At 35.5% G+C, this 17,788-nt stretch overlaps 2 protein-coding genes across 2 annotated transcripts in view; both read right to left on the reverse strand.

Moving 5' to 3' along the window:
* The window catches only part of LOC137403587 (dynein axonemal heavy chain 5-like), a 72,312-nt gene extending 69,856 nt beyond the window's left edge, over window positions 1-2,456 (reverse strand). Inside the window, exons 1-3 of the mRNA XM_068089547.1 lie at window positions 2,341-2,456; window positions 1,672-1,855; window positions 250-415 (exon numbers count right to left, since the gene is read on the reverse strand). Coding sequence (XP_067945648.1) covers window positions 250-415; window positions 1,672-1,855; window positions 2,341-2,454 — 464 coding nt within the window. The 5' untranslated portion in view covers window positions 2,455-2,456. The remainder of the gene's footprint in view (window positions 1-249; window positions 416-1,671; window positions 1,856-2,340) is intronic.
* A 24-nt stretch (window positions 2,457-2,480) lies between these two features.
* On the reverse strand, window positions 2,481-13,393 carry LOC137405147 (serine-rich adhesin for platelets-like). The gene is made up of 7 exons (XM_068091372.1): window positions 13,303-13,393; window positions 11,489-11,541; window positions 9,396-9,482; window positions 6,083-8,431; window positions 4,220-4,282; window positions 3,601-3,762; window positions 2,481-2,546 (listed from the first exon to the last, which is right to left on the reverse strand). Exons 1-7 carry the CDS (start codon window positions 13,391-13,393, stop codon window positions 2,481-2,483), a joined length of 2,871 nt encoding a protein of 956 aa, XP_067947473.1.
* Window positions 13,394-17,788: the final 4,395 nt, after the last annotated feature.

Below are 17,788 nucleotides of genomic sequence, written 5' to 3' on the forward strand. Positions count from 1 at the left end.
TAATACAAATAAGAAAGTACACATTACATAGTAACAATAAGTGACAGAGCTATCCATTTCACATTAAATGTGACAAACGTAACTTTATGAATAATAGATGAACATAAGGTTTGAATATGAACACAGTCAAACCATAGCTAGTCATATGAACTGCCTATAGAGCTACTCGGAGCGAGTCTACATATACAACGTGGTCTAGTTTCAAAGCTTATATCTATTGATTGCCGACGAGCACTGCTTGTTTCTTACTTGTTAAATTTAGCCATCCTGCTTTTCCAGTAGGTTAGCTCAGCAGACGGGCCGATGTCATCAGCCTCCCTCCTCATTTGCTCACTCTCAGTAAGAACCTGTTCTATCTGTTTTGCCCAAGATGCCAGAATTTCCTCAAGTTTTTCAACAAAGTCGCCATTCATCGCTAAAAAATGTTTGAACCTTAACATTAACAGGAGTACTTAGTAACAAGACAGAGTGTATCTTCAATTGAGTAGTAGAAGGAGAGTATGGAAGAGCCAGCTAACATTAGCGGTAGCATGCTGTAGTGCAAACCAAATAATGGAAGGCATACATTATACATGCAGCTTTAGAGAACCATCTTATTCTAAAAGGATTGCCTAGTTGCATGAATGTTCACACTATTCATGGGATAGAATCTGTTAACACCACATAATTCATGGGATAGACTCAGTAAATATCACATTATTCATGGGATAGACTCAGTTAATATAACATTATTCATGGGATAGACTCAGTTAATATAATATTATTCATGAGATAGAATCAGTTAATATAACATTATTCATGGGATAGACTCAGTTAATATAACATTATTCATGGGATAGACTCAGTTAATATAACATTATTCATGGGATAGACTCAGTTAATATAATATTATTCATGGGATAGACTCAGTTAATATAATATTATTCATGGAATAGACTCAGTTAATATAACATTATTCATGGGATAGATTCAGTTAATATCATATTATTCATGGGATAGAATCAGTTAATATAATATTATTCATGAGATAGACTCAGTTAATATCACATTATTCATGAGATAGACTCAGTTAATATCACATAATTCATGGGATAGAATCAGTTAATATAACATTATTCATGGGATAGAATCAGTTAATATAATATTATTCATGAGATAGACTCAGTTAATATCACATTATTCATGAGATAGACTCAGTTAATATCACATAATTCATGGGATAGAATCAGTTAATATAACATTATTCATGGGATAGAATCAGTTAATATAATATTATTCATGGAATAGACTCAGTTAATATAATATTATTCATGGAATAGACTCAGTTAATATAACATTATTCATGGGATAGATTCAGTTAATATCATATTATTCATGGGATAGAATCAGTTAATATAATATTATTCATGGGATAGACTTAGTTAATATCACATTATTCATGAGATAGACTCAGTTAATATCACATTATTCATGGGATAGAATCAGTTAATATAATATTATTCATGAGATAGACTCAGTTAATACCACATTATTCATGGGATAGACTTAGTTAATATCACATTATTCATGAGATAGACTCAGTTAATATCACATAATTCATGGGATAGAATCAGTTAATATAACATTATTCATGGGATAAAATCAGTCAATATCACATGCTGGCTAGCTCACCCCACTCTTGATAGTCAGCAAGGGTCTTCATCTTGGATAATGCTGCTTCCACATCACACTCATGCAGATATATCTGATCATCAAGGCTGCCCTGAGCTGAGGTAAGCTGATTTATGAAGTTGCTTATCTGTTCAAGAAAGTCTGTTACCTGTCTGTTTCCTGAGCCAGCGAGCGCTCCCCAGGACTGCAGTGGGAGATGCAAGGATCAATTAAAAACCTGATTATCTAATATTGCCTGTCACAATGAGCTTCTGATGTAATGGCATCTGTTTATCTGATTAGTTTAGTATAATGTTTAACTCGCACGTTTGTGTTGCCCGCAAAGTTTTTTATTACATTCAATTCATTCAAAACAGAAAATAGATTCGTTTTCAAATGAATGGTACTGCTCAACGTTTTGTGGTAGTAAGTCACTAAATTTTACAATAGATTATACTGGCACTCGGTTGTCTTCCTTGTTTCGTACACATTACTAGCTAACATACCTAGGACAATGGACTGTTCAGTGTATGCTGAACTCATGCAGCAAAGACTAGAACATTACATATAAGTAAACAGTATAAAAAAGATGAAGTTTTTTAAAAGACCAACAAAAACTGTTTCAATTTGTGTCTCTCGACAAATGTGATGGAGAGGCTAAGTGTCAAACCAGAGTAAAACAAATTTTACCTCTTGGTTCTGCAGAACTGGAAGCATAACAGTAGCCAATGACTTCTCCAAGCCATTGAGAATCTTTCCGCTTGAGCAATCCATGTAGCCAAAGTTAATCTCATTGCCAAGCATGTTGGGTGTAATGGCTTTTTCGACATTCACTCGGCAGAACCAAACACAGATTCCATGCAGAGACTAAAAGAGTGCAGGACTTTTGCTTTAGACTATACGGTAAATATACACAATAGATGTTTGCGCCTAAACAGCGACTGTGCACCAGCACATGCTGAGTTAGCTGTTTTTGCCTATAAACCTGGTCTATGCTGCCAACACCAACAACGCTCCATTATAATAAATTTCATTAATACGAGTGAGCTCATATGACTACAACAGGGTAGAAGTAGTCAGCTAGAACCCTAGGGCATCATGGAGTTACCTTATTATCAAGTACTCTAGTTTTAACACAGTAACAGCTACAGCAAATATGGAAGTATGAATCAAAGGTCATCCTTTGAGGTGTTGATAAAATGATCAACTAAAGACAGTCATTTTGAGCAAAAGATAAAGTAAAAGACAACAAGTTTGAAGACTATGAGAGATAAATTACATGTAGTTGATCCTTCAACCAGGAGACTACTAGAATAGACCTATCTTAAGAAATATGAAATGGTTATGCCAAGCAGAAGTTTTTAGCCCCGGAAAAGAACAAAAAGTTAATTGATAAAAAGTCTTAGTAGCTTTGCCATTTGAAAATATGGAAAAGAGACATGTAAAAAGTTCTAGATTGCGTATTATTCGCCGTATGTATATACAGGGAGTCCTTCAGTTACGACGGTCCCAATTTACACTGTTTCGAAGTTATGAACGATATTAAGCATGTAAACAATTATAAATTATACCACTCTCACATTATATCTAGATATAATCTAGATATAATGTGAGTGCGGTAGATCTAGATTGTATCTAAATAAACTTTGAATGCTGTAGATCTAAATATAACTCAGACATACCGTGAGTGCGGTAGATATAGATATAATCTAAATATACTATGAGCGAGGTATACTGTTTAACAGCCTCTAAACTTAACTAGTTGTTTAAATTCAAAACCAAGACCACAAGCTATCATCTATACATAAAGAGTTCTTTAGAAAACCTGTCCTGGTATGTATCCTGTTCGTTTTTAGTAGAATACTAAGTGGTTATCAGCTGGCCAATTACTGATAAACAATACATTATTTTGTTAGTTAGTGAGTCATAATTACTAAACATAAAGCTCACCTCATGGGAACCGTCTGTCACTATGATGCGTTTTGACATGGAGGTGGTGGCAATACTGGATGAATCAGACCGATGTGTCGGCTCCCTTGCGGGTGGCTCTTGGTAATAAAACTGCAAAGTCCTTGTACCTTTGGCGCACAGAAATTTCTCGATCAGATCAAACTGTAACAATATCAATTAATATAATCTGCCTTTAAAAGAGAGAGCAGCATTCTTAATTATTAGTGTTACTGGTACTGATAGTATTAGTTGAAGACCAGAGAGCTGCAACGCTCTATTATTTGACAAATACAGCTCAATGTACACATCTATGGAGAGAAGTTAGAGTATCCTTAACACAATATTAGGGAGTAGCATTCAACAAAAATACTACTTGTATGGCATGTTAGTAAATGCAATGATTTTACCTCCCAATTTCATATGCTTTGTAAAAAGCATTCAATGAATGACAACTGAATTGTTTTCTCACAAACTAAATGCTTGTATGCCTTGTTAATTATAGTTAGCTGACTTTACATTATGTTCTAAATAAAACATATTTTTACATTGTTGCTCTAAGCTATACTTGCATGGCATCTGCGTAAAAAGTACCATGAAATTTACAATGGTATATACTCACCGTATCACATGACGCAATTTGATCCTCCACGACAGAAATGTCTAATTTGAGATATCCAGCAATCTGTAATAAATATATCAAAATATCATAAATATCATCTAAATAAAATAACAAAAGTAGTTCACAAGGCTCGTATTATAAGAGCTTTATTTTAATCATGGGCTTTACCTTACAAAATTCCAGCAGAATTGCCAACACTCAGCAGCTCAAACTTTTTGAAGGCATTCAATGTTTTATTGAGAGAGCTGAAGCGACCAGGTTAGTTTTAAGCATTCTACTAAAACAATCATTTATTTAAAAAAGCTAGTACTAACCCTCTGAGCTACTTTGCTAGTCTTATGTACATACTAGCGGAATGTCCGGCATTGCATGGGTATTAAAATCAACTAATAAACGGTGACAGGTAATGCAGTTGCATGCCACTCACCATTAGCCTGGTACAATGCCAATTGTTGATTTGAGTAAACTAGTATTGCAAAAGTTACAAATTAGAGCCGTGAGCAAGCATAAAATGACGTTGCACCATAACGCAGAGCGACATAGGAATTTTCACCCACATAGCGACATATTTCGCCCAATGAATCCATCAATTTCGTGTAGCCCAATGGTTTAAAATATTGTCTGAAGAAGGGGAGGCTCCGAAATCTAATCTTCTGCGATACACATTCTCCATTCCAAGATTTTAATAGCTATAGCTGGACAAACTGAATCACAATTTGGAGATTTTCTTATAGACATAAGGATGTTAATGTATATTGGTTTTTTTCTTAATTCTGATTATTATAATCGTGTAACAGTAAAAAACTTTTATTGAAGTTTAAGCAAGTGCAGTAAATAAATATTCATTGGAATAAAATATTGATTTTTAAAAAATGTCTGTTTACAAAAAATTATACTATGTGGACCATCTTGTTGTTGTTTTGTTCATAATTTTAGCTTAACAATGTTTAGGCAGCCCATCAGCTCTATGGTTTTTTGATGCCAATGTTTGGTCTTCATTAATTCTACAGGTACTACTTATCAGGCCCTATCTATGCTCTAGATTCTAGAATGATCAACTTTTATACCCACTTCTGCTCTCTCAATTATTAGGAAACCCACACAGACCATATAACGTACTGAGAGGGTCTGTAACAACTTGCCTACTAACACATGACTTACTATGAAGTGTTAAGTTTTTTTTTTAAATGACTTACTCAATTCCCTTCAATGCTAACATAAGAAAAAACCTTATTTCTAGCTCTGCCTACAGAAAAGAAATTAAGGTGTCCCAACTATGGACTCTCAGAGAACAGCATTTTCTCTCTCATACTGTATGTTACTACTCTATGGGTATGAGTAAAATATAAATATCTATCTACACATCTAAGTAGAATTAAACTGTAAGTCAATGAGTTAATATCCTATAATTAGTGTTGCCTGACCAACTACTATTAACAGCTTGAATAAGATAGCTAGTAATACTTACAATTCCAAATAAGAATTTGTATCGTTCATCAACCTAAAACAAACAATGACACCTGCGATAAACTTGATAATATGAAAGACAAAAACAGACGAGAGCAGCGCTATGCGTCTTGTGGTAATGTATGTTCAGAATAGTGATGAGATGCTTAGAATATGCAATGATTAATTTACAAGTCACAAGCATGACACAATAATTAGCTATACCCAAGTCAATATATCAGAAGCGTTGTGTTTGCATTCACTAAATGACCATCTATAAAACTCATTGATTTATGTAGTGCTAAATGTACACATAAACACCAAACGTATCGTTAACTCTTAGGTACACTGACTTTTTGATTCATACTAAACCGCTGTGTTTTATCACAGATAGGTGCTTTGGATGTCTATGCTTACTTTAACTCGATTGCTGATTTTCATGGCTTGAACAGATGAAACAGTAGCAAGCTCAGTGTCTTTAGAAGAACTGACATGTTGAAAGGAACTTTCCTGCTGTGTTTTTTTAAATGAAATCAAAGACCGATACATTTTTGCACAGTTTGGAGACGATTCGTTTGGCTTAGTACCGAGAGTCACAGAACCTTTTATTCTACGCCGGTTGCACAAGTGTGGCTTAGTAAGCAAAACTGGTTTGATAGCGGGGACTTCACAACTGAATTTCTTTTTTGTCTCAATATTACACTCTACCGTGGAAGCCTCCTGTTTGGACTCTATAATTTTATTGTTTGAGTCTTGCAAACTAAAACTAATTTTCTTGAATCTTTCTTCAAATGTTAGAATGTTCGCAGTGTTTGAAGTTTCAGCAACTTCAGAACTCAGGTTTTGCTCGGTAAGCGATGATGAAAGCGTGGAGAGGCTTTGACTAGATGCAGACTTTAGCCTTGAGGTCATAGATTTATTTATGTCATCAACTGAGCGGTAGATGTCATGCATGCTTGCAATAGAACCCATTTCTTCGACCGCGGATTCTTCAGTATCAGTATCATCTTCAGATACGGCCTTCTTCACTATGTGATCATTATCAATTAATTCTCCTCTATTTGTTGACAGAGTTTGGTTATTGGTGAAATCTTGACTATCAAAAGAATGAGCGCCTTTTATACTTTTTTGACTTTCCGCTCTTTCAATATCTGGAATATGAGCAGATGAACCGCCGTCAATATTCGAGTTACCTTGTTCAGCAAAATCTGATGAGAAACTGTTAGGCGATTGTGTTGTTTCTGAAAAGCCAGAGCCATTCAAGTACTCAAATGATTCACTTTGTAGAGTTGTAGGTATAAGTTCTGCGGCTGAATCGTCTAAAATTTTGGGCTCTTTTTCCACTTGGTTGCTGCTTATCGGTGAATCCTGATCTTTATCACCGTGGTTAAAGTTTTGCTCTGGTTCTAAAGCTAAACAAGCATTCGTACTATCAAGCTCACTGTCTTCTCCGTCCCCTTCTGAACTACAATTTTCATCAGGTCCAAATTCGGCATGCACACTAGCTATACAGTGTATTTTTACATTTGCTTCTAACAAAGTGGCATCTTTTCGGATGAATAATTTTGAGTTTACTGGGCTACTGGTCTCAGTATTAGAAGAGATGTTTGGGTAGCTGTTACTATTTTTCTGCATTTCTTCATTTTTGTCATCCATTGCCTTCGATGTGTCTGCATTCTCAACAAATGATTGTGAGTTTTGTCCAGCATCGCTTTGAGATTCGATAAGTTCAGAGGTAAGTAGTTGGTTCGAGCTAGTATCAGAATTTAAGCTCTGATCAAAAGATGTAATATGGTTTAAAGCTACAGCTGTTTCAGTACCATCTTTTTCACTTGGTCTTGTTTCATCAATGTCTTTCTGAACCCCAGAAAGACTTTCTGGAAAACTATGTATACTTTCTGAGCTTTTTATTTCGAAGGCTCCTCCTACTGCATCTGGACTGTCTATTTCCTTGCACTCCAAAGTTTCATATATTCCGTCAGCATTGTTCAAACTTTTATGATAAGCTCCAACATCTTCATTAATCTGGCTTAGTTTACTTTCAGAAGCACACATACTGTTTAGGTTCTCCAACCGAGCAGCATCTTCTATTGATTCTCCGACGCTATCCATTCTGAGAAGACAGGCATCAACATCATTCTGACTACAAATCAGGTGTTCTTGATCATCTGCATTTGAAGAAACACTGTCATGCACTGGAGTATCAGAACTTTTGAGATCAATAGGACAGTTCTGAGCACTGACCAATGCAATATCTATTGATGCTGTTTTGTCGGTTTTACCATTTGACGGTGCATTCAATATTTCTGACGAAGTAGGGACTTCTTTAGATGTATTAGAGTATTCTAAAGCAATATCAACTGCTTCATCTTCCAAAGGCTGACCATCCACTACTTGCAGGTCTGTTTCTTGAGAATCTTTGTCTCTGCTAACTTCTAGTTTTCCATAATCAGCTGAACATGTTCGGTTTAACGTTGAATAGTTCGTATTTTCTATGAAGACCTCGCCTCCATTTAGGATAACGTCTCTTCTATCCCTCTCGGGCTCACTTTCATCGATTCCACTCAAACTCTGATTTCCTGTCTCTGCATCTTCAAGATTATGCATGATACCATCTCCATCATGACTATTAAAAGGTTTTTCCAAGTTTAGTTCAGTTTTTTGAGAAGCCATTTTGTCCTGTTCACTACATTTCGCTATCGCGGCTAGAAATGAAGTGTTCTCTTGTTCATTGCTGAATATCTTGTATTGATTGTAAAATGGAGACTCCGTACAAGAATTTGAAATTATATTAACTAGCCAATTAGATTAGATGGCACACAATATCTTACAATTATAATAAAGGTATGCAAGACTAAGAATCCATACCTGACTCGGATTATTAAAGCTCATATACTGCAACACCTGCTAGTTGCAAAGGATTACACAGGAAATCAATGAGTTGTATGTAGCCTATTATTACTATAGCAAATTTATAAAGTAGTGAAGAAATATGTCATTTGAAACTCGCCATTTTGCATTTGATTGTAACTGATTCAACTGTCCAGTTATATGCTTTACAAAAGGTTTAGTATCTCAATTCTCTTTAAAGAAGGTAAATATCATTAACATATGAAAACATTCGCTTGTATCCTGTGAATCATGCAGTAATATTAGCACACCGCTACATATACACAACATAACTAACCGGAAGCATACAGAGAATGTAAGCACGAAGAGCATGTACATGTAGCTAAGCAGTTAAAAAGTAACAAAATCAGGGCTTTGCCAACACAAATTAGGATTAAAGAAAGGTATCTAATCGTTCATTAACTGATCATCATTGCAACATGATAACTGCATGTGATTCTACAACGAGTAACAAGAAACGCAAAAGAGCTATTGATTAACTGCCTTAAGGACTGTGTCTCAATAACTGTATGTCAACATCATTTATGTTTGTTTATTATTTCTCAGATAGGCAAGTTCCTAGTTAGACCTAGTGCTTATAGCAATATAGCAACAGAGATTAAGAATGACAGTTCTCGTTAGCAACTCAACTAATATCTGACAAAAAATACATCCAGCGAGCAGAGCTCAATAAGTTTATCAATATTGAATGACCTGCCACTCAGTATCTAGCACTTGTATGAAGGTGATAATGAAAGACTTTACGTTATGACATGCCGCAGCATCAGTACTGTTCAGACTAACCTACTAGCAAGCTCAATCAAGCGCAATGCAATCTTACCATTCGCTTTCGATCTTCTTTTTCTTGTTTGGCCTTTGCCTGTAGTTCTTTCATCGCTTCTCCTGTGAGCACATTTTTCTTTGGTGGCTGCAATAAACATATATGACGGCTAGTTTGTACGTCTATATGTCTATGCCTATGTGTATACGTTTATAGTTTGTACATATATGTTAGAGGAAGTTCAGCGTGTGCAGCAAATATCTACATAAAATGAGTTGTTTTAAAATATATATAAAGCAGAAAAAAAAATTTCCTACTGTATAAGTTGGAAATACATCAAACAGCGAGCTCCAACAAAACAGCCAACTTTAGAATGAGCTAACAGCGTAAACCTGAGCTGATAGATAATATGAAAATGGCACAACTTCAAAGCTGAAATGAACACCGCTGCTCAAAAAGTGCCTCAGGCTTTCCCTGCTGGCAGATAGCAAATGATTTTAATAAGTTACAAAGTGCTAAGGTAATAGCCTAAATATTTGCCAGTTACAAGAAACTGGAAATGGTATTTTGGGTGTGTCCATAAAAAACAATTTTAGTGCAGTGCCCATACAAAACTGTATTTTAATGCTGTACCAATATAACATATAAGATAATATATAAGATGCGGTAAAGGTTCTATGGGTGCTTCACCAAACTGGATTTTAGGGAAGAGTCCATAGAAAATGGCGTTTAATTGCTGTGTTCATACAAAATGGCACCTCAGTGCCATACCCATAAAGATAATACTTTATGCTTTGACTTTGTGGCAACGTGTGCATGCAAAGCTCATAGATTGACATTCATAAAATCTCATTTTTACTCTCAATGAGTCAGCTAATTTTAGCATGGCAGCAGCCCGCTGACCAGCTCTACCCGGTGCAGCAAGTATAGCTGATGTGAATGCTTAGAATCTTGAATATCAAGTAGGAAGAAAAGAGAAATGGCGGCTAGTCAGACGGCAGCTGTTACATCATTACAGCAGCACAAAGTTATGAACTCTCCGAGTAAGGTGAAATGACTATGCTAAATAAGCAGACCCACACAGGCCTCTGTTACAATAGACCATTAGCCCCAGCTCTTAGCTAAACAAACCTAGAACAAAAGCAAACTTTACATCAAATGGTTTCAATTTTAAAGCACATACTTGACTTGCTAAATGGCTAATGACTGTAAAGTTCTAACAAGCCAGCAGGTCAGCTGGATGACTCTGGTGAACTAACTTGACATCGAAATTCTCTCGAGCTAGCCTCTTTCAACTGGCTGTTCGGAGAGAGAGTTGAGTAGCAAATTTATGTGGCAGGATGTAGCTGGTTGGTATAGAGAATACTAGCTAATGCTAGATAATTAGGGGAAATGTCTAGCACTTTCATATCACTTCTAGACAAGTAGAACTAGGGCTTAAAGCCTTTACAGCCCTTAAAGATAAACTTGTACAAAATCTTTGCAAATTTTATCAGAAAGCATTAGCATTTTTCAATCATTTGCGATTGTTTTGATTTGAGCAATAGCCGAAATCAACTATAGCAAGGAGAGCAACTAGTGACGTCATTTCGCACATATTTCTCTTCCGAGAGCATTAACCATGATCAGGTTGTGTCGATTTCAATCTTGAAACATCTTGACAATCCGTCAACCTCAAACATCAAAAACAATCGCAAATGATAGTAAAATAATGGTACTTTCGAATAAAATCTACTACAAGTTTGGTGCAAGTTCATCTTTAATCTTCCATCAACTACTGAGACTGTAGTACAGAGACACACCAGGTGTTCATTGCTACCACATGTCCATGATAAGCATAGGCCAGCCCCAGTACTTATAGGTTTACTTTGAACAAGCTCACACCCGGTATTACACCTGGTATTACACCCGGTATTACACCCTGTATTACACCCAGTATTACACCCGGTATTACACCCGGTATTACACCTGGCATTACACCCGGTATTACACCCGGTATTACACCTGGTATTACAAGAAATTCTCTGAGCAAGAAACATCCAATAATTAGCATTTGCGCACGGGCATTGTTGTATGCTAGAATACGCTAGTGGACCTTCCAAACTTAAACGAAGAGCAGATGCTAGAAAAATGGTCACGCTTACTACACTTACAGCCTTGGACTGAACTGGTTTAGCGCCGGCCTTCTTTTTTGTTCCATCCTCTTCTACAAACACCAAATATATGTCAAGGTTGAATAATTTCAAACTGCATTAATGGTAAGAGATGGATAACTGTCTGTCTCTCGTATATTGTATAGGATTGATGTGAGGTAAGCAAGATCATCACCAATGTCATGGATGCACACTGCATAATACACAATCAAAAAATAAGTAATAATACTAAAATATCTTTGAGTTGTACATTATGAGGGTAGTGAACTCTCCACCTGACACAAAGATAATATCACTAGGGAATGCATCCTGCTCTGCAACTGATATGCGTGTGCACATATCTACAGCAAACATAAAACCTTATCTTTATGTTGGTTCCTTATAGACAAGCAAGAAGGCTTGTAAGTGAATATATATACATATACATAAATATACATATATATGTATGTATGTACATATATATATATCATTTTAATTTCACCTGATGAATGGTAACAACCATGAAACTTTAATTAGTAAACAGTTTTAAAAGTTTTCTGTTCTTAAATATATATATATATATATCTAGGTACAAACTTTTATTGTACTGCATCGGACATGAGTATGTAGCAAGGAAATCAATACAGTGAAAGATCTGTAAATGTGCGTAGACTAGTTATATTTATATTGCAAATCAACATCGTATCGCATCTCAACAATTGTATTGCTCATACTTTGGATCTTCTGTCGAAAGAAATAAGATGTATACCAAAACTTAGTGGTTTCAATTCTTCCTTGTATAAATCTTATTTTTGCATTTATGACAACATATGACAATACTTTTTTATTTATTGATCTTTTTTCTTGGCACCATATGTAAAACATTTTTCTATAAAAATAATTATGAATAGCTCAATAAAAGGTTGCATATATAACATTCAGAAGAAAAAAAGAATGTTTTATGTCTGAAAACACCATCGAACAACTGATATTTCCTATCGCCCTTGACTAAATCAATATTTTGAAATATTAGTTCTGACGTACTTTTCTTGTGTGTTCTTCAATGCATCTGTCAGTGTTTATACAAAACTGGTAAATGTGGAACACAAAATTCACTGAAGGAAAATGCGAGAGACCAGTCACATCAAATAATAGAATAATCTCCCCTAAACTTAGCACAGCTCTGGCTTTAAATGCTCAGTTCAAAAATATCTGAGTTTGATTTCATTTAAAAATTTTTAAACTCTTAAGCCTCTTGTCTGATGTTTTACCATTTGCTAAGTTATGCTGCACCACAATTACAAGTAAAACTTCATCACTGAGGCTAACAGTACTCCAGCTAGTACTCCAGCTTTAGCAAAAATATAACAACTTCCCTATGACAGCATCTCGAACATCCAGAAAACTCAGGAGTGCCGAAAGTTCACCGAGATTGGAAGATACATTACGCTTGCTAGTCAGTTATGTGTAATTCTACTTACGCTGTTTTCACTGCGAGAACAGCAAACACAAGCGATACAGCGGGTAAATGTTAGCATGTTAGGCTTTCTATAAAATGAAAGGTCTGCAAAGTGACAGGATAAGGCTTCTTTTATTGAAAGCTGGCAGGCATAGAGATGAGACATTGTAGTACCATTATTACCGAAAAGGCTATGGGAACATTACTCCTATCCAGAATTACCTCATTAACAGTTTGAAAACAAAAAAAATTATATTAAATAATAAAACAATTAATAATTATGTAAAAAGATTTAGTTAGCAGCTTTTATTTTTCTCAAGAAGTCTAACAGTAGAGCTATGCATTGTGCATACTAATGATACGCTATATGTCTTACGTTTAGATATTAGAGGTGGCGCTACGTCTGTGTCAGGTTTCGGTGAACCTCCTTTCGTCTCTTCCTTAGTCTGACCCTCCGAGTCAGCCATTTTGTTTTATCTACCTCCTCTTCTCCCGTAGTATTTTGCCAGTGTGCAGTGCCTCTGTCTGCGGAAGTTCAAAAACTGATTCACAATGCCTCAGATGTATACGTATTTAAAAGTGAAACATGAAACTGCTAGCTGATTACATCGTCTATTGAGTTTTGTATTTGAAAACCGTTAACAGACAATTCATTGATTTAGTTCTGACCGAAAAAGTTTCTCTATTTCACAGTTACTAAAATCCCACTGCAATTCAATAAATTTGTTTTCAGTGCCTTATTTTTGTAGATAGTGGATAGCAAATGCCTCAGAAAGCTTTTCCACTATGATGAATCTGACAGCTGATTCTACCCACACTGATATGGAAAATAGTATAAAACAAATATTATTACTGAGCAAACTCATCGACTGCCTTCTAATAATAAACTGCAGACTATTAGAGTGACACCTAGAGAAGAACAGTTCACATACCAGGGTGGGGCTATAATAGCCCTCGTAAATATGGATGAAGAAAATGAAGGACACTAAAGATTGAGACATCTATATTACAATCTTTTTAATACATGTATTCCAGCGCTAGTAGCACATGGCTTTTAACTTTAGACATCTGCTTGCGGAGAGACCATCGTGTAAGGTTTTTAAGAAATATTTGCGCACACCGCAGCAATCAATCACCAGAACAGGTAATTGCTATACGAAAGACCAAGACAAAATTGACCCTTAGTTGAGCAGAGTGAATAGAAATATGCATTGGTGGCGCACGTTTCAAAAGCCCTTGTGTCGAACAAGGCAGCAACTCTTGTCGATTAGGTCACTAAATTCAAGGTTGTGGAAAATTTGCGTGAATATAATCTGCCACTGTCATAATCAGTAGCACTATCTAATGCTTGCGGAATTTTTATTCTGAATCTGAACTCACACAACTTTATAATAAAGCATTTTAGAGCAATACTTCTACTTTATGTGTAATGATTATGTAGTGAAGCGTAACGTGAAGTTGAAGGAACTAGACACAAACAGTTGGAAAGAGAAGGCAGAAAACAGAGCTGCATGGAAGTCAGTGATAAAACCAAAACCATAGACAGTCATTGTCAAAACAACCGACTGTGAGAGAGACAACGAAAGTTCCTTCTTAAACGTGTAACTATTGTCGACCGCGTTACAAATATGCCCGGATTTGGGTACATACAGGCAGCCGATACCCTAATAGCTCTTACATGCTTATATAGCAGACGCTGTATACAGACAAACAGCCGATAGAACTTACCTAGGCAATGCTAGATACTGAACAACATGTAAAACCTACCTAGACAGTGCTAGATACTGAACAACATGTAAAACCTACCTAGAAATTGAAGTGAAGAAGTAGTACACAGCCTGTCAAGAGCTGTTGTGTGTGTTTGCTGGCCTTCACGAGTCAGACATATGCATCGTTGCTATGGGCACACTCAAACTAAGCACTCTGAAAGGAACACAATTTGACTCCATACAATATTTTAATAATAATTTTAAAAGCTTTATACATACTCGTTAATAATGGAGTAAGTTGATTAAATTGAATGAATTCAATAGAGGTAACGTTTATAAAAATGTTGCCCCAATACATTTCACTCTCCAAGTGTCCAAGTGAAAGAAAATTGTTCAAGTATGATGAAGTCTGTCTTGAAGCAAGATAATGTAACGCTAAAACAATATGAACATACAAAAAGTTCTTGAAGTGATAAGTTTGTAAGATAAGTAATCTATTGTTAAAAATTATCCCTTTTTAAAGTAATGGAAAAATTATTATTTTAACCGGATTGCTGATATCTGCATATAGCATTGACCAAAGGATGATAATGGGATCAGCTACAGACTGATTAAGGAGATTAGCCAGCAATGTTGTGTAAGTCGAGATACAAAAGCTCACTCACTTCATGTGAACGTGAGCTCCATAGAATTGAGCAATTGAGTGATTTTGAACCACTGTGGTGTAAACATGCAAATAAAAACACTAATTGCGTCAACAAATTACATGGTTTTCCGACAAAATCGAGCCAGGCTTGGTTTTATTCTTGAGAAGAAAGCTATTTAAACAAACTTAGAGGTTAAATTGAGATCTTTTTTAAATGGCACATTTTAATAATTTATATTCATATATATAACAATATATAACCATATACAACAAAAATATAATGACATATAGCAAATAGGAAATAAATATTTTGATAACATATAATCATCTGTTGTTTGACATAAAATAATTTAGATAATATATAGTGTTATTACACACAAAGGGTAGTGATCCTTCTAATTTAGTTGAGAGTGTTGACTCGGAATACTGAAACCACATAAACCTTGAGATGCATGAAAAACCTAAAAACGTAAACGATTAAAATTGTGGACTAATTAAAAATTATATTTTCTTTCAGTGAGTTGGCGAGTTGTGTACGTACACAAGATTATACAAACATAACGGCATTGTAGAGGTAATAATACGCCTCTGGTCTCAATCAATAGACTCGAAAGCTATAATCAGTGCCATGCAAAAAGGAACGGCAACACAGAGAATGCAAACAATGGAGCTAATCGGTGAGACTACTTGGGTGCATACAGCCATCGTCTCGCAGCCTGCATGTCCCACTGTCTAGCAACATGTCTCGTACTAGCTTATGCCATGTAATTAGACAAAAGTAAAGCTGAATAAAATATAGCAGGGATTTTGGACAGCCATTGCTCAGTTGGGCTAAATTGACATTAACTGGACTATGAAGAGTGGCAACCCATTATAGAGTTTAGCACACAAATAGACTCATAAGAAGACAGGGGGCTCTTTCAGCTAATGTTGTCATTAATGACCTATAGTGTAAAAACTTAATATAGAGTTAGAGACAATTATGTCTTCAGCAATTAAACTCTGTTACCATGGAAACCTGGTGAAGATCGTATAGTATTACTTGACAAACTGATAAAAATTTAGTCCAATCGTATAAGAAACAAAGTGACACATTCATTTATTGCATTATCCTTCGTTTTTTCGTGACGTCATTCTATCGTTCTCTGCCATCTTTATGGACAACTTTTATTATTAAAAACATGAAGCTTCTGCAATTAATTATTGCAAACAATGCTTTTGTTTGCAAATTTTTAATTTCAGTATCAAAACAACACCGAAAAATACTATTAATCAAGAGAATGACAATCTTTTTCTACAAAGATGGCGGCTTTTTCGTGGACGAGCACATGTGCAAACAGGGTGATGACGTCAAAAAACGATGAATTGTTTCATATGATACAAGGAGATGGAGGCACAACTTTAGAAAATGTTGAACATAGAGTTAGCTTTACGCATCGCATTAAAAGCCCTAAAGTAGTGAAACAAAGATCCTGGATGAGCCCAACTTACTCAGGGAAACTATCAAATAATTCTTGAACTAGGTTTGATTTCATACTATCAGCAGAACAACTTGAAGATGGGGATGGAAGGAAAGAGTAGAAAACTAACAAGAAAGTACAATAACTGGTGGAAAGTGTTAACTATAGCACCTGCAATGTTGAATAATTGCAAGTCATAAACTGGGCTTTCTTAGAATGAAGGCTGCTCACCAGACATTACTCGACTAGCTATGCAATCATAGTAATACATCTGTGTTGTTTTGAGCGCAAAGGTCACCTAACATTCGCTTTCTCAACTTTATTTGTAAAAATAAAACTATACAGAATAAAGAATACTCTGATTCACATAACATTTCTAAATGACACAATATTTCTCTTTGTCTTGCTATATGTATTTAGGAATCGAATTAAAATTTAAAAAATCTTTCGGTTCGTTTCCTAATTTTATAATACGATCTTTGAATCTCCCTGGTATCTTTTCATCCTCTATTCCATCCAATAAAAATGATGGATGTCAAGCCGCCAACCAAGTATCTGTTTATAAACAACATGTCTAATCGCTCCACCAGCCCATACGCTTGATTAGCTGATAAGAAAAAACAGATTTAGAAATTAGAAAGAAAAAGTATAAGTTTAAAACGGTTAGAAATATACGTGACTTACCTATATACGTGACTTACCTATATACGTGACTTACCTATATTTTGAGATGTTTGAGAATAACTTAGCATCTGGTGGGTGTATTGTGAGCGCTAATAAGAAATGTTCACGTTTGACTATACTGGTCTTCCGTTATTGGTTTGACATATCAATGGCTTGCAAAGAATCTCAAGTTAAAATCGATTGCGGCATTGATCAGGCCATTAAGGTAACAGTAAACCTGTAATGAATCAATCAAACAATAACATGACACAACCTAATCCAAATCAAATAATTACCTGAGCAGAAATAAACTTGTGCCTATAGTTACGGCAGCCCTGAGGCATGTGCCAGTCAGTGAGTTGAAGAGGCTAGCTAATGCGTCTA

This window comes from Watersipora subatra, chromosome 9, assembly GCF_963576615.1.
Source record: "Watersipora subatra chromosome 9, tzWatSuba1.1, whole genome shotgun sequence".
NCBI classification, from domain to species: Eukaryota; Metazoa; Bryozoa; class Gymnolaemata; order Cheilostomatida; family Watersiporidae; genus Watersipora; species Watersipora subatra.